The sequence below is a fragment of the Hippocampus bargibanti genome, linkage group LG08, assembly GCF_051943395.1.
Source record: "Hippocampus bargibanti isolate YZ-2025 linkage group LG08, ASM5194339v1, whole genome shotgun sequence".
NCBI lineage: Eukaryota > Metazoa > Chordata > Actinopteri > Syngnathiformes > Syngnathidae > Hippocampus > Hippocampus bargibanti.
Window position 1 is genome coordinate 21872517 of NC_142741.1, and position 27623 is coordinate 21900139.

Here is a 27623-nt window from a genome sequence, read left to right on the forward strand (position 1 = left end):
AATTATTCATTCAACTCAATGTACAAGTGGTTGGACAATATAATGGTAACAACAAAATTAGCTCATCAGAGTTGAAGTGTGTTATCTATCTAGCTGGTTTCTATGGTTTGCATTATTGTGAACCAAAAACGACATATCAGTAATTACTTACAGAAAGTACAATTCCATTGTACTTCCACTTCCTGCCGAACTGTTATCACTATAAATACGTAACTCCGCAGGACAGACAATTTTCTAAATACAGTAAAGTCTCGTTATATCGATATTCAAGGGAGTCCGAAAAAATAGAGATATAACCGGGACTATCGATATATCCGACCCTGTTTGCATGTAATTTTTTCCGTGCGCGCATAGAAATAGTATCGATATAACCGGGACTATCGATATATCCGATATCGATATAACGAGACTTTACTGTATACCCACAAAGTCACTAAATTACCAACATTAAGTAGGCACTGGAAAGTGACCTTGAGAGTTTTGAAAGGCACTTATAAATGAAATGTATTGTTATTATTATTATTATTATTATTATTATTATTATTATTATTGTTACTTCATTGCATTCCTTCACTTGCATGAGAAGGAACCAACCTCCAAAATGGCAGAATTTGAAACAGAAGTGGATATTAAAGTGGGATGCGATTAAAAATTATTTTTCCTTCATTCAATAAAGTTCCAGGTGGCATTGTTAACAATGGCCACGATATCGATGGCACTCCTAATTGTGTTAAGATTTATATATTTCTTCCGAGAAATAGGTTTATTGTGGGAGTGACTGGCTGAGGCACAAAATACAATGACGTGCAACCAGTCCATTACAGTGACATAATGTACGAAAGCCGTGATAGAACGCCACCAAAATGTATGTGGACATGTACAATTGGATAGAAATATCATAATCGTGTAAAAATTACAATGAAGCTCACAAGTTTAAGATTGTATTAGCAACATAAGCGTTAATAAGGATATGCATATGAATGAGACAACCAACTGGATTGGATAGGATTGGATTTGCCTTTATTAGTGCTATGTGAATCAAATGTTGAGACTTTTCTTTGAGTAAATCCCAGATATGACTTGGCCACAAATATACGTGTGCACATAAATTTTTGTGACAATCAGTTTTCATAGATGCCTTATTATGCCTCAGCAATTACTGCTGTAATGTTTTCTTTTTTTCTCACTTTTCCAAAAGAACATGAAACTTGACAGTTAAAACCATGGGGAAACCTCGTCCTAAATTAACAGTGTCTTTTACCACAATCATTTTTTTTTATATGGAAGTATATCTATACCACATTATTACTTAATCGGCATCTAGGAGAAGTCAACCGAAAATATTTCTTGGCAGTAATATCCTCTATGTGTCTCTAATTGTCTAAACACAACATTTTGATAATTGTTGTGACGTTAATCTTTTCTAGCTATGGTTAAATTAGGTTCACTAAAAGTAGTGACAGCTCCCATGAAGGCTGAAGTGACAGCCAAAAGTGTCTGCCAGGTAAGAGTTCTTCTATTCATAAAAAAAACTATAAAAAGACCAACGTTTGAAAGAGAGAAAACTCTAATCGCTTTCCGATTAAAATGTTCTTTGTGGCAGCAAGAGCCACCCGTTTTTAGCCTTCTGAGGGGTGGGGGGGTCGTTCTTCACTTTCTGTCTGACAATGACATCACAGTTGTTCGGGGCTCAGGTAACGACCAATAACGGCACACCTGTTTTCTGCAGCTGGGCCACAAACACGGATGGATCATAGTCAAAACTTTAAGGACCACCGACACCATTTTTTTTGTTTTCTAACTGACATCAGAAAAACGTTTTATAGCATAAAAAATACACAAAACACGCAGGCTGACATTTTTAGTCAAATGAAAAACACCAATAAAAATGACTTAAAGTGTCCCAAAACGACTTTAAAGTGACCTCAGAAAGGTTCAGTTCCAGAAGGTCCCGCCCCCTTGTTCGTGACGTCACACCAAGACGTCTTGCCTTGCTCGAGAATCAAAACAATGGCTTCAGATTCGGAGAAGATGCTTTCTTTTTACTCATCCAGTTATGAAAATGATTCAAATAGTTCTAAAGATGAAAGAATAAATGTTTGCAATCGATTAAAGAAGTGCTTCCGTGTCATTTTGAGGCGTCTGAACTGCAATGTAGCGTCCCAGAAAAAAGATGGCGCCCAAGCTCTTTTGGAAATGGGCTGATTTGTCTGCTGGGAATTTGTGTCAGATAGTATCAAATAGTAGTCATGGTGCAACACACAACAATTCACCATCGTTTGATTTATGTGTTTTCCTTCTAATTTTGCCATCAACACAGGTCAACACGAAGTTTTCAGATCAAACAAAGTACCCAAAATGCATTGTGTGTCGCTTTCCCGATCAGTGACGACACCTACCGTGACGTCACGGTAGGTATCAAAAAGAAGACTTCCTGAATATTCAGCGCGAGTCTTAAAACGTAAAATATAGCTATATGCGGTGGAATCTTTTTAAAATACGCTCAGTGGAAGTCATTTGAAGTGATTTTACAAATTATGGACACAACTTGTCCGGAGGCGTTGGTTGTCCTTTAAGGGCATTTTTTTGCCACTGCAGTGAGATTTCGATAAATAAACAAATGAACAAATAAATAAATAAATACAAGCCAACATATTTTTTTCATATTATGAGAAAGTCCTCTATTACTCAGTGATTTTTTTTATTATCTAATGGGAAACGCTTGTGTGTCATGACAGTGGAAAAGTAGTTGAGACTGCTGTTGCCATCTTAATAAAGGTAGCACTTAATCAAAAACAGGATTGGGTTACTGCTCAGATCTGGCAGTAACGAGGACTTGAATTCATGACACACACACACACACACACACACACACACACACACACACACACACACACAAAAGCAATCTCCGGTCCCCTCAAAAAAAAAAACCTGAGAAGGCGCATCCGCAAGTGGTAAAGCCAAAATCATTGTGATGAGAGTATTATCAATACAAAAGTATAAAATGAATGTTCAACATTTTCCACTTTCAGCCTTGTGAGTGTACAGACTACCGTATATTTATCAACTTATGTTTCATAATTATAACTTTAAAGAATAGTTTTCAATACACAAAAAATACTTCATGTATATTCACATTTTCAGGGTTAGATGCCTGCTAGACACAAGATTTTGCGAATATCTTTTGAAGAAATTGTACGGTAGGCTGTCTTGCATCCCAGGACAGAATGTGTTCAACCGCAGGATTTCCATTGAACTGTGTTAAATGCACTAAAACTGATTTAATAATGATGCTTAGCTCCATTCAATACTTTGAGGGGAGGAAGGAGGCCAACAGTGATTAACGACACGCGTTAGGTCTGGCGAACAGACATGCATGATTTAACAATCCGAGTTGTAAGTCGAAACTACTATACAGTAAATGGAGCTCCTCACCGCATCAATTATTATGAATAAAATATTAGGGGAGATGTTATATAGCAAAGTATTAGGGCATATCACTGCTGAGGCATGTAAGTAATAATGGTCCTTTACTCAGTAGCAACCTTGTAAGGTATTAAAGTGATGGATCTTTTGAGCAAAGGATTGCAGCAAGTATAGGAACTTAAATATAGTGAGGAATTACAGAAACTGTGGAATGCATACAGTAATTACTATTAATATTTCACTGTTGTAATGTGTTGTATTCAGGCTATGGCTTTTTTCTTTTTGAAGCATTCATGATGCATAAGCGGCAAGAGAATGTCTAATGACCATTTTTAATCTGTTTTGAAAAACTTGAGTCATATGCATACATTGCGGTGACAATGCCTCTGAAAGAAAAATCTGTCACGGTTTGCAAGGTGGTGATGGCGGGTGCGGATCCCAAGAAGCAGGCAGGAGTGAGTAGGAGGTTGTTTGACAAATTGTATTAAATTAAAGGTCAGCAGGAACAAAATGTGAAACATCAAAATCATCAGAATGGAAAAAATACAAAGTAGCAAAAGAAGACCAAAAGTAAAAGTCCGGCAAGGTTAAACAAACACATACACAATGCATGCAGCAAACAATGAACCGACAACGGATGATCGTACCGGGTGTCCTTTTAAGTGTCAGTGATTATAACGACCCGCACCTGCGAGGCTGCCGGCAGGGCTGACGTCACTACCCGTTGGTCGCCAATCTGATCGGGACCACCAGCACCTGTGCAGGTGCAGGCGGGGCCGACAGCGCCCCCCGTTTGTCGCCAACCAGATCATGACAAAATCGGCAGGCACTGGACTTGGACTTGTGCAGATCAATGCTGATCACACATTGACACTTCATTTATATAAGTTATTGATCAATCGCATGAGTGACAAAATAGTTTACTTGAAATTTAAAATGCTCTTTTAGTGTTTTTTATTAATTCTGATGTGATTGTTTTTGATTGATACAACATATTTGTTTTTGGGTCAGACACATCTCCAAATCAACATGTGTTCATATATATATATATATATATATATTTACAATGAAACTCTGGGAAAGAGTAGTTGAAGCTAGACTAGGAGCAGAAGTGAACATTTGTGAGCAGCAGTATGGTTTCATGCCAAAAAAAGAGTACGACAGATGCAATGTTTGCTTTAAGAATGCTGATAGAGAAGTACAGAGAAGGTCATAAGGAATTGCATTGTGTCTTTCTAGATCTGGAGAAAGCGTATGACAGGGTGCCCAGAGAAGAGCTGTGGCATTGCATGAGGAAGTCTGGAGTGACGGAAAAGTATGTTAGAGCGGTACAAGACATGTATCATGACTGTAAGACAGTTGTGAGGTGTGCTGTCGGTATGACTGAGGAATTCAAGGTGGAGGTGGGACTCCACCAGGGGTCAGCTCTGAGCCCCTTCTTGTTTGCTATGGTGATGGACGGGCTGACAGACGATATTAGACAAGAATCTCCTTGGACCATGATGTTTGCAGATGACATTGTGATCTGTAGCGAGAACGGGCAACAGGTGGCGTAGAAACTAGAGCTGTGGAGATATGCCCTGGAAAGGAGAGGAATGAAGATCAGTCGCAGCAAGACGGAATATATGTGTGTGAATGAGAGGGATCCAAGTGCAAGAGTGATGCTACAGGGAGAAGAGATAAAGAAGGTGGAGGATTTTAAGTACTTGGGGTCAACTGTCCAGAGCAATGGAGCATGTGGAAAAGAGGTGAAGAAGCGTGTCCAGGCAGGCTGGAGCGGCTGGAGAAAAATGTCAGGTGTGATGTGCGATAGAAGGGTTTCAGCTAGGATGAAAGTAAAAGTGTATAAAACCGTGGTCAGACCAGCCATGATGTTTGACTGGAGACAGTGCCACTGAAGAAAAGACAGGAAGCAGAGCTGGAGGTAGCAGAGCTGAAGATGTTGAGGTTTTCTTTGGGAGTGACCAGGTTGGATAGGATCAGGAATGAGTACATTAGAGGGACAACTCATATTAGAGGCTTTGGAGAGAAAGTCAGAGAGGCCAGACTGAGATGGTTTGGACATGTCCAGAGGAGAGAGAGTGACTATATCGGGAGAAGGATGCTGAGTCTTGAACTGCCAGGCAGGAGACCAAGAGGAAGACCGAAGAGGAGGTTTATGGGTGTGGTCAAAGAGGACATGAAAGTAGCTGGTGTGAGAGAAGAGGATGCACAAAACCGGGATAGATGGAGGACATTGATTCGCTGTGGCGACCCCTGAGGGGAAAAGCCGAAAGGAAAAGAAGAAGATATATATATATATATATATATATATATATATATATATATATATATATATATATATACAGTAAAGTCTCGTTATATCGATATTCAAGGGAGTCCGAAAAAATATCGATATAACCGGGACTATCGATATATCCGATCCTGCGCCGAACTGCATTAAACAAAAGTCGCCAAAAGAGGGCAGCCAAGCGCCATATAAGAAACGGAGCTGGCCATTAGCTCCCTTTTTTTTGGGTGAGAGATGTTCCCCCAATGTTGCCTCAAAATGGCACATATAATTCTTTAATGATTGTAAACATGTATGCTTTAATCTTCAGAACTACAGTGTATTTGAAACATATTCATAACTGGATGTGTAACAAGAAAGCATATTATCCGAATCTGAAGCCATTGTTTGGATTCACAAGCAATGCAAGACGTCTTGGCATAAAGTCATTTTTATTTGCATTTGAATAAAAAGTGACATCGGCTGTCCTTTAATACACAGTATGGAATGTTAATAATTTTCAAAATCATCGCGCTTCAGCAGACAAAACAAGAAACATTGTTGCAAAAAACGATTGCATTCATATACAGTACAGTGGGCATGTACATAACACAACAGGGAAACTGCAACGCTTACATCTTACTGTATTACGTATACAATTTAAAAAAGCCATCAATCTTCTTCTGCTTCCCATTTTTACCTTTTAACACAAACACTTTAATCTCGTCTGCTACACACGAGCTAGCGTCTGAAAATGAAAATGGCTCCGCTACACGGGTGCTGGGCACGTAACCAAGTCACCTGACCAAGTCGACCAATGGCGCGACTGATGGCGTGACACGTAACCAAGACACGTGACCAAGTTGACCAATGGCGCGACCGATGGCGTGTCACGTGACAAAGTCACACGGCCAAGTCGACCAATAGCGCGACCGATGGCGGCTCATGTGACCAAGTCGACCAATGGCGCGACCGATGGCGGCTCACGTAACAAGACACGTGACCAAGTTCACCAATGGCGCGACGGATATATCGATATAAACAACAAAAATGGCCGGCGGGGGATGAAAAGGAGCACCGTAATAACCGGATTATCGTAATAACCGGGTATCGTACTAAACGGTACTAATTATACATAAAAACACTAGAAATGTGCAAGGGAAATGAAAATAGTATCGTAATAAGCGGTACTATCGATATAACCGATATCGATATAACGAGACTTTGCTGTATATATATATATATACAGTATATATAAACCTTGGATTAAGCACTTTTCGTGATACACCCCCCCCCCCCACCACCACCATGGCTGGCGGAGAAATCTTCGGCGGAAGAACACCAAAGCACACGACCGAACAGCGCCCCAGCCGGCCTACCTTTCCACACCCGCTTTCTATGAGTGCACACGTCGATCGTCTTCAACGATACTTTTGCTGTTATGGGACGGAAAAAGACCTCACCACAGGCTCGTGTTCAACCGAAGAAGACACAAAACAAAATTACAGTCGAGGAGAAGGAGATCATTGAAAAACACAAACGACGTGTGCGTTTGTGGCGTCACAGGTGCGCACCACGGCTTTCATGTGAATCTCAGCCTGACACATTTCCCATATATTTTATATATTTATCTATTTTATATTTATTTTTTAACCAAATTCTCCGCAAGCACCCAAGCCCCCTTCCTGCTCAAATTCCACACTGATAAACAGCATACTCTACAGTAGAGGTGCCACACCGCAGGAAATACACACTGATCCTTTGTGACACACCCGACCTTTCCTGGGTCGGGCTGTGCCTCGGCTGTAAAGGCCAATACGGTTTGGTGAAGGTGAGCCCACTATCATGAGCCTTTTGCACCCAAATCACTTCCATCAGCCACCTACACTGAGACCCTCTGTTAATTCGAGAGGCAAAATATGCACTTTTGACCTTGCAGTTTCTGCGGTTAAGTAAATAAAAACTTACAACTAACTGAAGATGTGCTATAATTGACAAATATTTAACTAAGGCATTACAGTAGAATCTGCTGATGTACCAAGGTAATATGTGCATAAAGCTATTACTCATCTCATAATGTGTCCCAGATGAGGAAGAAGAGGAGGAATGGCTTCAGAATAGACGTGGCGGGATTTAAGTACATGGTTCCGGGAGGACTGTGAGCGCAGAGTGGATGCTGCAGCTGTGAAATGAAGGGCTGTCGCATCCACTGAGCACTTCTCTGAGTGGAGGAAACACACTTGGCGCAGCAGAAATAAATCATGCGCGTCTGTTTTTTTTATGCATCAGCATGCGATTGTAGCTTTCAAAACAAGAGATGGGAAGTTCTTGCTGCCTTTCAAAGCTTTCCGGCAGTGCTTTCTTCCCGCCTTTCCTAATCTGATATGCGCACATGTAGCTACGTTTTGAGGAGATAACTCTGACTGATGCAGCTTTAATGCGTCGTTTTATGACTAGCCTAATGTGCAGTGCTTTTTAAATACTTGCAGATCCACTGAATAAAGCATACGGCAGTTCTGTAGTGAGAAAAAAAACTTTGGGGGCTCATGAATCTTTATAGAAGAAGTACATGTGTCGTTTACACCACTGCAAAGTAAGAAATTGCCAACCTATCTTTTTACAACTATCCTTCATGGTTAATACAACTAAAGGCATAGACTATTAATTTTGGATGATTGAATCATCAGGCAAAAAAAAAACACAGAGAAGCTTGTTGTCCTAGTAGTTAGCATGTCTGGCTCAGAGTCCTGAGGTTCTGAGTTTGAATCTCGGATTGGGCCTTCCTGCGTGGAGTTTGCATAGTCTCATTATACGTACTCCTATTCACACTTCAGGACAATTTAGAGCAGTAATTTGCCAAGTATGGTATGAATACCATTAGCAGTGTGAGGGCTCTCTCTCGGCTAGGGGATCGCAAAAAAAAATCTTAAACATAAATTATCAAACTGCAGACTCTTACAGTGGCTCAACTTTTTTTACAACATGAATCACATGTATTCATTGTTTGGCCATTATGGTGCTGAATAACGTGTCGTTGGTCTTTTTGAAATGTTTGTTTTGATTGTCATTCACATCAGCTTCATTAAAATTGGCGCTTAACTTTATTTTTCAATATTAAACTGCAATGATCAAATTGTGCCATGTTATGGTCAATAACAAAAAAAAATAATTCTCTGCCTTCTTTTTATGGAACATTTAAGCCTGCTTTGAGACTCAATTTGCTTAGCTGGTCAGCATGGTGATTCTCGGAGAGCCAAGTGGAATTTAGTGAAAAAAATCTGAGAACTACTTGTTCTGAGTCATTTCTGAAGCATGCAAACTCTGCAGAGCGACAGTGGCAGGTTTTCAATTCAAATTCTCAGACTCATAAGGTTCTAACCACGATCAAGTTTGCCACACAATTCACAAATCAAATCTGTTGGTTAGGTTATTCCAAATCAAGAGATTGAACACAGTCCCCTTGGCTTTAGTAGAAGCAACGTTTTCTCAACAATTAAACGCTTCACCAGAATTTTTTTTTTAATCAAGGATCCATATCAAAACTCAAACAGGAAGTAGGCCATGGAAGGTTATGAAAAAAGTCATTATAGGGTTAATTCTGAGATTAATATTTTAATACACTCAGTCTCAGTCACTCCCATTTGGCGCTTTGATATTGTATACATCCAGCATATCATATTGAACAAAAATACGTTTTTTTTTTCATTTAAATGTTTTGTAAATGTTGTTTTATATGCATCAGTATATGTAAATAAATAAACATCTTGCCTCAAATACATTCAGGGTACTCTCTGCAGTTGAGTAAAATAACCCTGAAGGCCATTTATAGAAGAAAATAGATTAAATACATCAAGACTGTGACACATTTCACTTCATGCCAGGGTTGGAGTGATAGGTGCATTATAAGATGACTGTTTTTAAAATCACAATACAGTGAGACTATGTGTGTTCGGGATATAGAACCCCTCAAAACAATTGTGCAAGTTGAGAGCAATGATCTATTGGCCATCTCAGTAAACACAAGGGATATTTTAACACATCTTAGCAAATATCACTGAGAGGGTATCCGGTACACAGTCGGTTAACGGGTCTGACTGTAGCAGCAACATTAGTGGCACAACAATAAACAGTTTCATTGTGTGGGACTGATGAACACACAACGACCAGAACCTTTTATCTATTTATAGTTTGCATGGTGAGTGTGAAAGGCGGCTTTTTCCTCTCAGGTTGCAGTTTTGCATACTTTAAAAAACTCCTTGATTGCTGGATGATTTGTTGTGATAATTGGACAATCAGCATCTTGCATGAAAATTCTTCATAGAGGAAGATTTTATAGTGTATCAGGGGGGTTGTGCACTGCTGGTTTTTGTGCTCAAGGTACAGATTCCATTGTTATAGTGGGTGGATGAGCTGCATCATTTATAAAAAACAAGTTAAAATGTGCATGTTTGAAATATCTGCATGGGCAGCAGGCACTCGCAAAAAAAGTATTCATGCACGGTTGCATTTAGTTTTGTCATCACTGAACTTAACATGCATCCCGTCAAGAAATGTAATTTGCTTTAACCAATTTTGCGACAAGATTAGCAATGTATATTTACATTTACTTTTGTTATTTATAATGAAAAAGTATGTTTTATTAACTTTACTTTTTTGGAGGGAAAGAGGTCAGTTAACACAAAAATTATAGCAGGACTAATAATGTGAATAATTGCTGCATTCGCCGGACAGGTTAAGGAATGGCAAAACCAGATTTGCAGGCCTTATTCGCTACCCCGTGCAGTGATAGATAATAAAAATGACTATAAATAAAACTTGTCCAGAAGATTTTTTTAAATGTTGAGCTGCTCTTTGAAAGACATTTTCAGAGTTATGGGCAGGAACGCGTGTCGGTTTGTAGTTTGTGTTTACCTTTTGTTCCTCTGGACCTCCTTTTTATCCATGATGACAGGCACGCAGTTGGTCAGCTCGGTCCAGTCGGCGTGCAGCCCGCAGCTCCATCCCGTCGAGAAACGGGAGAAGAGCCACGACTCGTCCTTACCCGGCCGGTGGCAGGTGCACTTCTTCTGGCCGGCTTTGCAGTCACAAGGCTGCTCCAGGCGGATATTCCTCACCAGGTGCCGGCCGAACGTGGTGCCGCCGGTCTTCTGGATGTGCAGGAACACGATGACGTCGTCTCCTTTCATTTTGAACTCCACGCGTCGGTCCAAGTCTCGCTGCGTGAAGTTGAACTGGGACGGTAGTTTGACGGAGTTGTCGTCCTCCAAGTCCTGGTCCACGAAATCATCGCCGTCCTGGTACCCGGCGGAGAGCAAGCTCACTCCCCGCGGTGCTTCTCCGTTTTGCAGCGGGCACGAATGGCTGCCGGCGGGACAGATGTACTGGTAGCCTATCGTGACAAAAAGCACAGCCAGGATAGGAACCAGGATGAGCTTGCCGGACTTATCATCCATGATTGGCTTCACCTTCATTCCATCACTGGGGTGGGGGAATAAGAATTGAGGACTCGGCGCTCCGTGAGAGGTGCCTAATTTTTCGGGTGCCACATGTTGCCAATCGGACGTCGATTATCTCTTTAAAACACAGCGCCGCGCGTCAGCTTCAAAGTTCAGCTGCATGGCAGGTGCAAAGTTCTAAAAAGAAATGCTTTGCATGGTTTGTCCGGCTGATTCCGGCCCGAAACACGCGTGTTCTCTTGAGAGAGGATGTCGCAAGACTGGGATTTTTGCGTAGCCTCCCCCCACCCTCAACTAGCCACCGATACGGCCACCCACCCTCCACCCTCCACACACCCACCACCGACAGCATCCCCTCAGCCTCCCCCGACTGATGTGGCTCTGAGTGGCTGCGCGGGGAGCCACTAATCGTCCGATTGTATGAAGGCGCTGCACGCGTGTTTGAGCGCGTGCGCACACGTAACGTTGCAAGCCGCATTCCCAACGCGCCATCATCTCGGTTTTAACATTCTAACCCTTCCAACCGTATATTGCACAATGAATCACACTCATTCTAAAATAGACTCAAAAGTAAAAGTCATAAAAAATGACTAAATCTATCTGTCTGTCTGTCCGTCGGTGGGTCTGTCTGTCCGTCCGTCGGTGGGTCTGTCTGTCTGTCTGTCTGTCTGTCTGTCTGTCTGTCTGTCTCTCCAACCCATCCATCCATCCAAACCCACCCATACCCATCCATCCATCCACCCAAACCCAAATACCCAGCCATCCACCTACTCAACCCATCCTTCCACCAAAATCAATCCATCCACCCACCCATACCCATCAAGCCATCTATCCACCCAACCCATCGTCCATCCACCCACCCACCAAATCCATCCATCCAGCCCAATACCCACCCATCCATCTACCAAACCCCGAACACACATCCATCCACCCCACAGACCCATCCATTCATTCACCCAAATCTATCTACACATCCCAATCCATCCATGCATACAACCCACCCACCCATGCTAGGTAAATAGAAACGGTAAGCATTCCATTCCTGTATCTTTACATTTTGAAAATGGTTGCAATCGGCCAATGTAATGAGTCAGATGACAGGCCACATGACACTTGTGTGATTTCAAAATGACTTACTGGGCAAAGCCTCTAATTATTATATTATTCATATGGAAATGTAAGTGCCATTACCTGGTCATTATTACATCTGCACCATCAAATGAGTTCCGGTATAAGAGCTGCACAAACTCATTTTACCTTAACAAATGGTTGCTTTTCAGTGACACTGATTGCAGTCTATTTTGGCTGGCTTTTATAAGTGAGTGTAGCAACTTGTTCAGAAACACATTATGAGACAGTGAAATTCCCCAGCAATGAAAAGTACATAAATTAACAACTTGTTAGACCCTAACAAGTTGCCTAACAAAGTCAGTGCCTAACAAAGTCACCCACCATTGTTATTAAATCTGATTATACTGTTTATGTATCTTTTCTTCATTAAATAAATCGATAGATAAACCAACACATCAATAAATATGTCTGTGTTAAATTTGAAGACAGGAATGCAAAAAAGTACAAGGCTTACATTTAAAGAGAAAGTTTAAGTTCTTTGTCATGAAACCACAGCATCAAAGGAAGAACAACCTATCAGAGCAACAAGGCATGCAGTGTCAAATATTTTCTCGACATTTGCAGCCATCACTAATGTTGGCTTGTTTAGAGTGCTAATGCTAGAAATGGTGGTACTGCTAAAATGTTGTTGCTAAAGTGTTCTGCGTGGCAGTGGATATTTAACACACTTAGGCACATCATAATCGCAGGTCATTATAAATGGCCTTGTTTGAGAATGGCTCATTGGTGATAAGCACCACTTTGGTCAGACTCATAGCAGATGAGGGATTCGTGAGGTCAAGCTACATTCAAATCTTTTCAATATCATTGTAAATGGAATCTTGACTTAATGTTTTCAAATTCTGCTCGAGTAACTCATTTATCAGAATGAGTTAGCCATATTTTGGAAAATTTTATACACATATTAAGATCCCAGATTTACCTGTCCACCAAAAAAAGTGTGAAATGACATTTCACGATTCACAAATTCTCTGATTTGCAAATTTTCCCTTAAGTGATACATTTTCTCGGCTATTTGCTGGAAAACAGTTTGTGTATTATTACATGTGCTATTTCATGCCCTAAGATGCCACAAGATGGCACCGAAGAATATAGATAAGAGAAAAGTAGTACTGTATATGGTGTCAAGTAAGAACTTTTGAAGTTAGAGCATATGTCCTCTTTTGCCCCATTTAAAAACATGCCTGGGCATCCAGTTGTGTTTTATAACTTTGTGAAAATGTACATCTTTAACTCATTCACTGCCATTCACAAATTTATTCGGGTATTGAAAATATGGCGTAGAGCGCCATTCCCGAATTAGTTCAGCTTTTTTTCATTTCTGGGTGCCGATAAAGCGATGACCACACCTCTGGTAATGTTTTCCTCTCCCACCAGGGGCAACATTTCTCTTTTTTTCCAGTTAGCGCTTTGTTCCAACTTCTGCTGTTGTTAAAGCGCTATATAAACCAATATGTGTGTAGAGTATTGCATTGTATTTTGGACAGCCACCCTCATTTCAAGGTCAGATATTTCCAGGCCCATTTAATTTAGGAATTAACTCTTTTTTGAAACAAAGATGAGAGCTTAAGGTTTCTTACGCCACATTAAATATTTATGCAGTCCTACAAATCAATATTCTGTGGGTCCTGGAATTCGAGTGACAATGAAAATACCCTGGCACTGGAGTGGACACATTTTTGCACACGTCTGGGAGTGAGTTAATTGGTTGCCATAGGACCAATTCGCATATGCATTATTTTCCTTTTTTAATGAAAGTTTGCTCTAAATGTGTGCGTAACTTTGCAGGGGATCAATGCCAATGGCATTTAGAAAAACGACTTGTGCTTGCTGAATTCAGTTGTTGGCTGAGGGTTTTTCAAGTGTCTTTCTTTTTATGTATTGCATGTGCTTGATTTGTTCATTCGAATTTAATTTTGTTTGTTACCAAAAGGCAAATGAGCTCACTATTTAATCTTATGTGGTAAAAAACAAACTTAACACACCTCACACCGGTGAATGAATAACGATCGACCAATGGATTGCTGAGGCTTTTGCTGGAGAAAATGTTTGATTGCATTCCAAGGACCCTTAGTTGTCCATTCTTATGCCTGTATCAAATGGTCTCCGAAAGGCGAGAAACGACACTTATTTTATTGGTTATCGTCATTTTTACATTGAATGCAACATTGTACAATGTAATAAGGACACAAAATAATCCATATCTCGTAACATTACGTTTTTTTGAAAGTAATGACACAGACCCAAACCGGCACACTCCTTCTTACCAGTTGTGTCGATCGCCAGCATCTGTTCATGGTTACAAATAGATGCCCAAAAATAGACCGCGGAAGTCATTGTAATATTATTCGTACGGTAGCGGTCAGGATCAATAACATGGTGAGAGGGACAGTTTACAGCGACGAGTAAAATCATGGTTCGAAATTCAACCTTACCACAACAAATTTGTAGATAGCAAGTCCAACCACTCCAAATATCTTATGTCGTAATTTCATTTATTTCAAGATTAAAGTTTGTGAACTTGAATGTAACACGAGTTGTCAGGTTTGGTGCTCTGACTCTTTTTAAACCGTTCTCTTGGGGGGCAGTTGCGATTTCTTTCGGAACTTTTGCTGAAATGACTACGTGTTTGACGTGCAACTGAGTTGAAGCTATAAATTCAGTAATACGTGGCACAAAACTGACAGACCGACCGACACGTGAAATAAGTGGTGGACTGGACCGCTTGCTCTCTGTGGAGGTTTGCACAACTTCGTGTGAATACTGTACAATGAAGATGAGGAATATACTCCTGCTTCCCCCGCTCCTACTCATGATAATGCAACAAACGGCATCTGCTTCCAAAGGTGTCGTTGCAAGTCTTAAAGCCAAATGGCACGCCACTCCTTTCCTTTTGGAGACAAGGTAAGGTAACGCAAAGCCATCCCCTATTATTATATATATAATGTACCCAATGCAGACAAAATATTGTTAAGGAAACAATTGTTTATAGACGTGTATGGAAAAAGGTGCACGCATTACCTTAACGTCAAATGATTTCAGGGAAGCCAAAGTAGCAGCATGCAATCATACGCTATTTGTCATGGGAAACACTGGAAACTTCAAGGTAGACATGATTCTGTCAGAGGTTATCCTGACTACAATTACACCAGGTGCGCCATTCCATGAGCATCCAAGCATAAATATACACAGCCACACATTAAGTAACCCCTGTCAAAGTCAAGGCCCTGGGGCCAAATCTGGCCCACCACATTATTTTATTCGGCCCGCGAAAGCAAATCAATCATGTCAAGTGCCATGATGCTTGCTAAAGTTCAAACCCACATTTCAAAGTGTCCCATGTAAACCACAATAACAGTCGATGAGAAGGTTTCTTCAGCCGTCATCTGTACAAAAGTGAAGGTTTCGGACGTTTCGCCTCCTATCCAAGAGGCTTCGTCAGCGAACTAAAGTCTGACTGGTCGTATCGGCCCCATTTATATATCCCTAATGTACAGACATGGTGGCGCCGGACACAGCTATGATAGGTCCCTACTCTCAGGTTGGGGGGGGGCAGAGGACCCCTCCCTGTGGCCCCACTGATTGTTCCTACATTCCTGACTAACGACTGGCCTATTACCCCCACTCCCCCCGGTATCACCTTTTCAGCATAACGACCCTCATCAGCATTGCGAAAGTTGCCTAACCTGTTTTGCCTAAGCAGGCTATTGTATGAACGATCCAAACGAAAGAACATAGATGGTTTGAAAGGGGGGTAAAGAAGCGATTCTTATAAAACAACAAAATCCTTCATTAAACCGGTCTGGTGGGGTGAGGTTCAATTTGGATCGTTCATACAATAGCCTGCTTAGGCAAAACAGGTTAGGCAACTTTCGCAATGCTGATGAGAGTCGTTATGCTGATAAGGTGATACCGGGGGGAGTGGGGGTAATAGGCCAGTCGTTAGTCAGGAATGTAGGGACAATCAGTGGGGCCACAGGGAGGGGTCCTCTGCCCCCCCCCCCAACCTGAGAGTAGGGACCTATCATAGCCGTGTCCGGCGCCACCATGTCTGGACATTAGGGATATATAAATGGGGCCGATACGACCAGTCAGACTTTAGTTCGCTGACGAAGCCTCTTGGATAGGAGGCGAAACGTCCGAAACCTTCACTTTTGTACAGATGACGGCTGAAGAAACCTTCTCATCGATGGACCACTCCTGTACGACTGAGAGCTTACACAGACGCACAATAACAGTCATTATTCTTACTTTCAGATATGAAAACTAGTGATTGATTAATTTTTTTGTGCACTGTAGATGTAATATGTGGAGGAGATGAAACATTCTAATGGTTTCCCCAAATTCATAATGGCCCCCGAGTGGAAACCGTAACCACAACATGGCCTGCGACAAAAAAATACTTTAATACCCTTACGTTAAGTTATATCAAAAGATACATATACAACACCGAACTGCACACTGCGTGTTATTTGAGGATTTATAATTTACCATAACATTGGTGTTAATTTTGTTCAGCACGTCTGCCTTTTACCCAATGATATAGCATATGTGGGGGACTTTCGTTGTTTCAATTTCAATGTCAAAAATGTCAATGTTAATTATTTCAAAACCCACTGACTGTTTCAAAAGTGTGCACAGACATGTTTTATAACAGAAACATTTTTAAGTAATAGTTGTTGAATTAATCAATTACATAGGATACACCTTCCCTACACAGGCTGCCATGTTTTGCCACCATTTTTCTGCTACATATACCGAAGGAGGCAAACTTTGTTACCAGGCACATTCCCAGTAAATGATGGTCAAATTCCAATTTCATCCAAGCCATTGAATTTCAGAGGTTCTACCGTAGTTTATTGATGAAACGTTGCAGTTTTGTTCTAAGGTTGCTCAAAGACAAAGCAATATTGCATATATTAAATCTTTTTTTTACCTTCCCTTTCAGTGAATTTATCGGGGACGATGGCAATGAGAAATTTTGGCAATTTGTTGATACTGTGAAAGAGCTCACTGTATACAAGCAAGGAGGTATATGGTCAAATTGAATCATTTATCTCCATTTACATCATATTTCACTTCAATTCATGATATTCTGATCCATCGCAGAGTCTGTCCGCTCATACTACAGCCTTATCATTAAAAAGGCCAACCAGTTCCTCACGGATCTCCAAGTGAACTTGCTGAAATTTGCTCTTGCGCTGCGCTTCTACTCGCCAGCTGTTCACGCCTTCCAGCAGGTATGGTGTGATCACAAATTATAAACGTGTGAAAACTAAAACATTTTGATGATATGTCTTTGGGAGCCACATAAATTATTGCAGAATTATTCATGCCAAAGATAAATATACCCATACCATTTGACAAGTATAGCAAACTACATATTTTCGGAGCATTTTTTTGTAAGCAGGCTTGAATTCATAATCCGGGCCCTCTGTCGTCTTTACTTACAATTGATTTGGCACTGCTGTGTCCTTATTTTCAAAATCACTTGAAGTATTCAACTTGGAATTGAATTGTTTGATGATCTTGAAGGATGCTACAGTATTACTTTGAGTGCTTGCAGGCTTTTTGGTGCCCCAAACGTCATGTAGTATGTTAGATAAACTCTCCCTAGTTAATAATAGCATTTAATACATTGGGATGCCTGTTGTTTAAATTTATTATGCATTGCCATAGCATCAACATTTGTGCACACAAGCAAACTCAACTCAACTGTATTTTGCAACAGCACTTTCAAACAGACAAAGCTCGATACAAAATGCTGTACATGGACAAATATCATATACAAGTAATACAAGAGTCACAAAGATAGTGGAAAGCACCAGGGAGTAAAACTGAGATAAAGTCTGAGTCATGCTGAGTCAAATGCCAAAGAGTATAAATGAGTTGTGAGGCGGCGAGGGAGCTTACCGAATGTTCAGTGGTGGGTTATACCAGACAGAGGGACCAGCAACGGAAAAGGCTTGATCCACTCTGACCCTCCGTTTAGTTTTTTGGTACTTCTAAATATGTATGGTCAGGAAAGGGCGTAATCGTGGAACAAAGAGGGTACAGAAAGTGCTTAAGAATGAATGACTCTCTGTGTCTTTGTGTTGTCATGTTATTTGTTATTTAGTTTTTTTGTTCTTTTGACTTCAAGCGAGAGTGGCTGCCTTTCCAGCAGCTCTTGTATTTTCTTTTTCTACTTTCATTCCTTTCATAACTTTGCTGCTGTGAAATGTATATTTCTCCACTGCGAGACTAATAAAGGCAAATCCAATCCAATCCAATAGCCAATTAGTCAAATAATTGATTGTTTAGAATTGTCACAGTTGCGAATGCAGTTTGCATGCTACTGTATATTTCCACACGCAGAAACCAGAATGAAATAAATATAAAGGACTACAATACATTAATGCAGTGATTTTCAACCACTATGCCGCGGTACACTAGTGTGCCGTGAGAGATCGTCAGGTGTGCCGTGAGAAACTATCCAATGCCCCTTTTTCAAATTTAAATTTTTACAAACATTTTTTATCATTTTCTGCCGGTATAATGTCATTGTCCTGTGTCCGTGCTGAAAAGACTGGGAGGGTAATTTAATATTCATCCATGTGGCAACACGTCACTGATTGCTTCTTTCCTGTGAGATGGTTCGTGGTGTGCCGTAAAAAAACAATGTAAAAAAAACATGCCCTGGTTCAAAAAAGGTTGAAAAACACTTCATTAATGTAATCCAAAACGACACAGGGGACAACGTTGCTTTTTTTGTTCATGTCTTATGCAAACAGATAGCCAACAATGAGCTACCACCTGAAGCTTGTCCAGCTTTTGTCTCCATTCACGGCCAACACAGCTGCAGTACAAAGAACATCAAGAAGCTTCTTAAAGCGGCTGCAAGCAGGTAAATACAAGTGACACCATCAACCCCATTTTGCTCTCCCTACACAGCAGATCGGGGCAGAAAAGTTTCCCCAAGTTAATTTGACGTTGGAACTTTTTGACACTCCCTCAGAGTTCACCTTTGCCTTTGGAAGAATGAAACGCTATTTTCTGTGGTGCTTTATTTTCCAAACACATGCAGACCCCATCCGTATTTGTACAAGAACGATCACATATATCCTGGGACGAATAAGACAGACGTCCCCGTCGTGATCCTGTATGCTGAGATCGGAACCAAGAAGTTCACCGCCTTTCATACCGTGCTGTCAGAGAAAGCCGAAGGGGGGGCTCTCATATATATACTGCGTCATTTTGTGGCAGTAAGTTGTCCAGTCTTGAGTTCTTAACTTATCAATGTTATTTGGTGCTCGTGATCTGTGGCTCAAAATCGATGATTCACTAGTCCCCAACCCACCCCTGTCCTACCACAAAGTCCAAATTGTGTTATTACTCTCTGTTAGTGTCCATCATACGTTTCAAATGTCGGAAGTAGTTCTGTGACCCTAACAGTAAGATTTTTTTTTCTAAATATTCTTGAAATTAATTATTTTACAAAGATTTCACATAAAATCACATCCGTAAAGGTTTATTCATGTGTATTACTAAATACTTTATGTTTATTTAAGTATCATTAAAATATTAGATTCAAGGATTATACATTTGTGTGGTCATGATACAGTGAAGTTACATAACCTGGGTTAAAATCAACTGGTTCCGCCTGTTTAGCCAATCATTGCAGTCCACCAGTCTCTTCAGAGGTCTAATTGAAAAGAAATAAAAAATAGTGCAACCACCGATTATTTTATTTTCTCGTGTGGTTGGCAATAGTATACCGGTAATAAGCAGCATTTTAACTTCATAGATGCCAAATTTTGCTTAACTGTTGCCATGTATTCTCCTAAAGATGTCAATACGATACATTATAGTATCAGTCATGTTGGTAATTAGACAATGCCACCTATTCATTTCCAAAGGTGGTTGTTTATTTGAGGTTTGGTGTCTTTATTAGATTTTTTTGAGTGGCCGACACACTTAATATATAATTGGGCTGTCGCGTCGATTAAGTAGGAGCCAAATAAATATATTGTCCCTTTCTAACTCCTGGTTATTCTTTGTTTTGACCAGCACATCCATACCAAGCTTTGATGGAAAGCGTATAGGAAAAGAAAAACACATTTTTTTTCTGTTAAACAAGTAAGGTTAATAACATGATTGTGAACTGTTGAACCACTCCCGAGCTGTTTACATTAGTTTAGCCATTTGTTCAGACCCCTATTGGCCTTATGTCGTCCCCATCGAAAAAGAAAGTAACAAAAAGGAACATTTTTTTCAGTCTTGCTCATGAAACCGCAAGGGTTGAGGTGGACAGTGGGTCTTTTAATGGTTCAAGGCAGTGAATCTGACACCGGTGTCAAGGTAACCGTGTCCTGTATGGATATATATTTCATGTTCCCAGTGGAGAACTCGTTTTGGAGCGATGGCTGACTGAATGCGTTTGAAATTGCTTTCTAGATTACAGCAAACTAATACTTTAGATGCATCCAAGAGGTAACACCCATTCAGATATGGTCAACGTCAAGGCCAGGCTTGAAAGGGTTGTGACTTATTCAGAAAGGCTGATTGGTCGAGCGTTATGGTTTGCTTGATTGGACTGGAGCATCATTCACCTGCACCAAAGTGCAGAGTTTGCTCTTTGGCTTGGCGCACTTGGACTAACTGCCATCTCCTGGGATATGCCAAATACACGTTAGATTTTTCTGTCACGCTTTCAAGAATGCCTGATATAATTATTTTTTTAAGTAGCTTGATGTTGTCATATCTATAAAGCCCATCATTTATTGAGATTTGTTTACAGTATTTTATAGCGGCATAATTCAGATGGTTCATATGGCCACTTTTCATGGATAAGACTTATTTGCTTTCAGAAAAACTAGACCTGATTGCATGTGCCTTGCGTATCAAACTCAGATGTTCGGGAAAGTTATCAGGCTCCAGTAGAGCTTGCTGATGAGTTGATTATTCAAAACTTGAAAAAACATGCATGATAGTGGTTCACCTGGAACGGAGTTTAACACCGGTGATCCACGCTCATCTTGAAACAATACATGATAAAGTTATATAGTATCCAATTGACTTAGTAAAACACAGATAATTTAACTAATTCACTGCCAGACGTGCAAAAATGTGTCCACTCCAGTGCCAGGGTTTTTATCAGTGTCACTCGAATTCCAGGACCTTCAGAATATTTAGTTTTAGGACTACAAAAACATTCAATGTAGCATAATAAACCTTTATAATACAATAATGATAAACTCTTCAGAAAAAAATAGTTAATTCCTAAATTATATGGGTCTCGAGTTATATGAGCTTGAAATGAGGATGGCTGTCCAAAATACAATGCAATACATATTGGTTTTTATAGCGCTTTAACAACAGCTGAAGTTGGAACAAAGCGCTAACATGGGAAAAAAAAGGGAAATGCTGCCAACTTGTAGAAGGCAAAAATATTGCCAAAGGTCTGGCCAGCGCTTTATCAGCACCCAAGCAATAAAAAAGAACACCCAAGCAAATTCGAGAATGGCACTGTATATCATATATTCAATTCCCTAATACATTCGTGAATGGCAGTGAATGAGTTAATGACTCATCCATCCATTCATTTATGTTACTTAGGGTAGTTCTTTCTAATTTATAAATCACTTGACCACTGTAACGATCTGCTTCCATCATTGTCACCTATAATCATTTAACCAGACTCCAAAGCAAGAGAAGATGCTTTTATCGGGCTACGGCGTAGAGCTAGCGATCAAAAGCACGGAGTATAAGGCCATGGACGACACCCAAGTTGAAGGTTGGTCTGTAGTTGATCAAATCCTTTTTGTTTAACCTTTTGTGTCTTTCAAAATATAAAACCTTGATTTTTCTTTGTAGACTCAAAGTCGACGGTAAAGTTAGAGGAAGATGAGAATGATGAAGTTCAAGGATTCTATTTTGGAACATTGAAGTAAGAAGCATCTTTTGATGGATACAATAAACCGCCCACATTATTTTGGACAGAAACACTAGATGAAGCTAATTTAATCAACTGCTATCATAAAGAACTACAGTAAAGTCTCGTTATATCGATATTCAAGGGAGTCCGAAAAAATATCGATATAACCGGGACTATCGATATATCCGACCCTGTTTGCATGTAATTTTCTCTGTGCGTGCATAGAAATAGTATCAATATAACCGGGACTATCGATATATCCGATATCAATATAACGAGACTTTACTGTATTTGAAAAGTGATACCTTCATAATTTTTGATCTGTTGTCATTTGACAAAACATTCTTATTGTGCTCATACAGCAGCATTTTTTGAACTCTACCCTGAACTGCAGGTTTACAGATATAATTTCTTTATATGCGGTCTACAGTCGAATTTTATTCACTATACATTGAAATTTGCAACATTGGAAGCCTTGGTTTATTAAAATTAAACATGTGTTCGTTTGAATAATTACTCGATGTGTGACTTAAAAGCTTCTGAATTTTTCATTAAACTCTTCTACTGGATCTCATTAAGACCATGCTAATTGAAATGTTGTTGCCATCATCGCAATATTGTACGGTTTCTTTTATATCCATCAAGGAAATCTCATCCTGAACTCCAGGAGCAACTTGGTGAGCTTCGCAAGCATTTACTGGATAGTACCAATGAACTGGCTCCTCTCAAAGTGTGGGAGCTGCAAGGTAGCAACACAGACTTCTCCGTTTATTAACTGCTATATGAATATGATGTTCATTGTTGCAGTTTTTAACCAAATGTCTTTAACAAAATCTCTTAGCGGTATCATATTACTATGATTTAATTATTTGATCCCCATAGACCTCAGCTTTCAAGCGGCTGCCAGAGTCCTGTCAGTGCCAAAGTTTGGCGCGTTAAAGCTCATGCGAGACCTCAGTCAAAATTTTCCAAACAAGGCAAGGTTAGAAAATGCATCACTGGGTGAGAAGTGATAACACATTATACAACACTTTTTTTTTACATAATCCTAAGTATGTTTAAAGAACATATTTTTACCTAAGAAAAACTTGGTTACATTTCATCTGTGTAAGCTCTCAGTCGTACAGGAGTGGTCCATCGATGAAAAGGTTTCTTCACCTGTCATCTGTACTTCTTTGAAGGTGTCGGACGTTTCGCTTCTTTTTTTTGTCAATTCTGGATGTGTAACAATCATGAATTCAACATATTGCATATCCGTAAAATCAAATGGCTGCTCATATTTATTCTTAGTTTAAAAAAAAGAAAAAAATAGCTAAAGTAACGTGTAATAGTTCTTTGTTTCCAGTGGATTTACGTCCAGATTTATTTTATGGGGAGCGCACATTTTTTTCAGCGATTAAAACTGTATTTTTACTGCTGGCCGTAAGTGTGATAAAGGCTGTTGGTGAGCATATGTTTTACTGTACTCCTTTACAATTCCCACAGATCACTGACAAGAGTGGCTGTAAAGAATGAGTTGAGAAAAGAAATTGAAGAGAACCAACAGGTATGCAATCGTAAGCGGTGTCCAAACATGACATTGAAAAATAAAACAACTCTAGTTTTATAGTGCTTTACAAATTGGTTGATAGGTTTCTTTTCTGGATCTGAAATAACTATCAAGACCTCATCAGCATTATTTTCAGACTCTTGCCCTCTTATGTGCAGACCTTTATGTAGCTTGTCTTTCTGAGAAAAAAATATAATGGAAAACAATTTCTGGATATCAACATACTCTGAATTTGTGTGCAAATTTCCCCATTGTGGGACTATTAAAGGCTTTCTTATTCTTCTTATTCTTATTCCTTTAAGTATCTGAGTGAGACCATTGGCGTTCACCCAGGAGATGGCGAGCTCTTCATAAACGGTCTTTCTATAGACCTGGATGTTCACGACCCTTTCAGGTAGGATTCCAACCAGACCTGTGGTCTAACTTATTCCCCCTCTATTCACTCACTGGCATCCTCAACCTCGCTCCTGCAACCATGCTCCTGTTGCCACATGATCACAACTTTGCTGTAATTTAAAACTCTTTTTTTGTCATCTTTCTTTGATAGCCTTTTGGAGATTCTTAGAGGAGAGGCCAGGGTCTTGGAAGGTCTTCATAACCTGGGTGTAAAAGGAGAGCATCAATTCACGCTACTGAGATTGCCTGTGAACCATGTGGCTGACAGCTATGCCTTAGATATCAGACATCCTGCTATAATGGTGCGTTGTGGTGACTCACCAGTCCTGGACTGCACCGCAAGCAACAATAGGGAATCAATCATCTGCCAAGAAATCGTTTTAAATTAGAATCATGGAAGCCTTTCATTTCAGGATGCGCACAGCATATCCAAATTTAACCAACTGCATTGAAAATTCTTCATCCTTCTGATGGCGTTTGACGGAAGCCGTAGGTTTAAAAGAGTGGCAGGGGTCGTTTGCGAAGGGAAAGTCAACGTCATGCATCCTGCTTTCTATGTAACTACAAGTGTAAAAAGAAGCCCGTAACTGTGGAGTAAAATTGTAATAGTTTACTGTACTGTGGTCATGTTAAACAACTCCCTCTTTGATATTACTGGCATCCTTTGGTAGTTCACTTCAGAGAAAAAAATGTGACTTTTTGAATAATATGCTGATATCTTATGTGTGACATGCCTGACATTTGTCGGACCCATGTTGTTATAAGGTATATTATTCCCTGAAATTCCATTTGCAAACTTGGGACCTCAGCGACATGCAGCGTTTGAGGTTTCCCCTTATGCTGTGTAAAGTATGCAATAAGATTGAGACTGTGATTTCTGTATATCTTGGATGCAGACCCCGAGCACTTCTGTTCCACTTTTCTTCGGCTACACTTAGTTAACAAACAAGGCAGAGTACAATAATGACTTTATTAATTATTTACTTTTTTGGTCAATGTTTTGTATTCTCAGTGGATGAATGACATTGAGACTGACCCAATATACAGCAACTGGCCAGCAGGTGTCCAGGAGCTGCTGAGAACCACCTTTCCAGGAGTCATTCGACAGATCAGACGAAATTTCTTCAACCTGGTAAAGTTGCAAAGTTGACTATATTATACCGACTTGTGTTACATTGGACACGTTGGAACTTTTTCATTGTCAAGAGTACATTTTATTGACCGTCAACCATGTACGCATCTTAGAAAATGACTTCTTAAGTCCCATGTGAAGATGAGCAAATAAGATCGATGGATGGATGTGTACAACTTAGTGTAATTATAGTGTGAACGTATTCCTATACCGTGAGATCGACTCAAAAACACTTCAATGTAACTTCACACAAATGCACCATTTCCCAACCCTTTTGGGACTTTTTGTAGGTTCTGTTCCTCAATCCGGAAGATGAGAAAAGTGTCGAGCTCGTGAAACTTGCTGGGCTCTTCTACAAACACAAGATCCCCTTGAGGTGGGAGCATCTGCTGCTGTTTTATGCTCCGCTTTTGGCATTTATAATCCTCACCAAGACACTGTTTCTCATTTCATCTCCAAATTGAATACTTGTTTTGCTCACTTTGGGCAGAATTGGATATGTGTTTGTTGTCAACACTGAAGATGAGATTGATGGCTTCACGAATGCGGGAGTTGGCTTTTACCGACTCCTGAATTACATCGCAGACGAGTATGATTTATCCCAGGCCCTGATATCCATGGCCTCTGTAAGTGTATCGCAAATATAAATCTCTGTTTTTCACTCTGCAGTTCTTAATGAATAACTTTCGTTCTTTACAGTACTTATCATACTCAGTTGTTTCCGTGCAGCCCAGGGGATAGTGTCTGTTGTGTTGTGGGAGTTGGTGGTCCTTCTTGTGATAGTAACTCTTTCAGATAGTTGTGGGAAATTGTTGACTGGGGCGGCAATGTTCAATCTCATCTCACCTGTCACTCAAACGCAGTTGTACAACAGAGTCAATGAAGGGGAAACATTGATGTCCGATACAATCACTGCTTTCCTGAAAAGCAAATTCCCTAAAGCCAACGCTGAAAGGATTCTTGGTGCCAAATCTGAGTATGATGGCAAAAGAACGGTAAGAACATAAAATTCATATTTGCCTTTAAAGTCACAAAATAGTCCTGAAAAGTATTGCAATCAGTCTTTATATGCCCCAGGATGGTACCCTTTTTTACAAAAAGAGTGGCCTGGGTGCCCTACCGCTGGCATTATTTAACGGCGTCCCCTTGAGCCCAGATGAGATGGAGCCGGCTGAGCTGGAGAGCGTCATCCTGCAGCACATAATGGACTCCACTACTGTCTTCCAGAAAGCTGTTTTCACGGTATGACTCCACTGCTTGGTCAGCCTCCCAGCGGAGATCGGTATAAATTCACAAAAATCAATCAGAACAATGATGCATTGTTCAAAGGGCAGTTAATGCATATGGGAGTCTTTGGTTTACGAGCTCTGTTCCTACCACAATGATCAGATGAAATTTGAATTTGTATCACTTGCTGACGTGCAGGTAGCATTGGTTTGAAACAAACTTCCAGGCCATAAATATAAAATCAACAATCAAGTAAAAAAAGAAACGTTTTGTCAGATAACAATGCTCTATTGTGTGACAACATACTCTTCTCATGGTGCACGGACCATTATGAACTAAGGCTTCCCCTGTTGTCATGCCCGTTATGGAAAAGTAATCGTAATGGTATTCTTTGTGAGTTGCCTTCACGCATATCATGACAATATAAATGAAATAAAAGGAATCGATTTAACTCCAGGCGTGTGTCCCCCAAAAGTCATGAAAGTTACTGCCGGAAATGTATCACAATGTTGTGGTTAAAAATGTATGGTTAAGTAGTATGGAGCAATAAGTCAACTCTTGTTTGCAGGGTCTCTTGACTGAGGAAACAAATGTGATGGATTACCTTATGGAGCAAGCCAACGTGGTACCCAGAATGAATCAATTTATTCTAAGTACAGATCGAAAATACCTGGACTTCACTTCCTCTCCAGGTGATCTCACTTGCTCAAAAAGGGTTCAATTATGTTGCTCTTATTTGTTTATTATTGTTTTAATCATTTTTATTTTCTTGCACAGTTGTCAGTGACTGGGAGGATGCAACAATGTTTTCTTTTCTTGACTCCAGAGACAAAACTGCTGTGGTGGCTAATCGAATGAAATACCTGACAAACAATGGTGAGAGCATACAGTGTCTTCTATAATGTAACTTTTTTATATCCTTTGTTAGTTATCACATATTAGTAAAGCAACCATAAGAATGTTCAAATTATGACGTCATCTTAAAATGTAAACAGAAATGTAAAAAGTCTCAGTTGGAATCTACAGTTGAAATAAAAATGTGGAATGTACATTTCTCCACTGCGAGACGAATAAAGGCAAATCCAATCCAATCCAATCCAAAACAACCGCAAGCTGTTGTC

At 40.1% G+C, this 27623-nt stretch overlaps 2 protein-coding genes across 4 annotated transcripts in view; one reads left to right on the top strand and one right to left on the bottom strand.

Annotated features, from left to right (window-relative positions):
* The window catches only part of hs6st3b (heparan sulfate 6-O-sulfotransferase 3b), a 74581-nt gene extending 63169 nt beyond the window's left edge, over nt 1-11412 (bottom strand). The window contains exon 1 of the mRNA XM_089003333.1: nt 10607-11412. Within this exon, the coding sequence (XP_088859459.1) occupies nt 10607-11166 (560 nt within the window). The 5' untranslated portion in view covers nt 11167-11412. The remainder of the gene's footprint in view (nt 1-10606) is intronic.
* A 3174-nt stretch (nt 11413-14586) lies between these two features.
* The window catches only part of uggt2 (UDP-glucose glycoprotein glucosyltransferase 2), a 43878-nt gene continuing 30841 nt past the window's right edge, over nt 14587-27623 (top strand). Inside the window, exons 1-19 of one of the 3 annotated variants that reach the window (XM_089003329.1) lie at nt 14587-15186; nt 17231-17313; nt 17392-17522; nt 19056-19168; nt 19349-19526; nt 21961-22057; nt 22138-22210; nt 22844-22944; nt 23081-23180; nt 23684-23744; nt 24050-24141; nt 24295-24445; nt 25156-25275; nt 25566-25651; nt 25766-25901; nt 26139-26270; nt 26353-26517; nt 27071-27194; nt 27280-27378. In XM_089003329.1, the coding sequence (XP_088859455.1) occupies nt 15053-15186; nt 17231-17313; nt 17392-17522; nt 19056-19168; nt 19349-19526; nt 21961-22057; nt 22138-22210; nt 22844-22944; nt 23081-23180; nt 23684-23744; nt 24050-24141; nt 24295-24445; nt 25156-25275; nt 25566-25651; nt 25766-25901; nt 26139-26270; nt 26353-26517; nt 27071-27194; nt 27280-27378 (2176 nt within the window). In that variant the 5' untranslated portion in view covers nt 14587-15052. Of the gene's footprint in view, nt 15187-17230; nt 17314-17391; nt 17523-19055; nt 19169-19348; nt 19527-21960; nt 22058-22137; nt 22211-22843; nt 22945-23080; nt 23181-23683; nt 23745-24049; nt 24142-24294; nt 24446-25155; nt 25276-25565; nt 25652-25765; nt 25902-26138; nt 26271-26352; nt 26518-27070; nt 27195-27279; nt 27379-27623 lie in introns of those variants that run through there. The other 2 variants (XM_089003330.1, XM_089003331.1) reach the window with 2 other exon arrangements.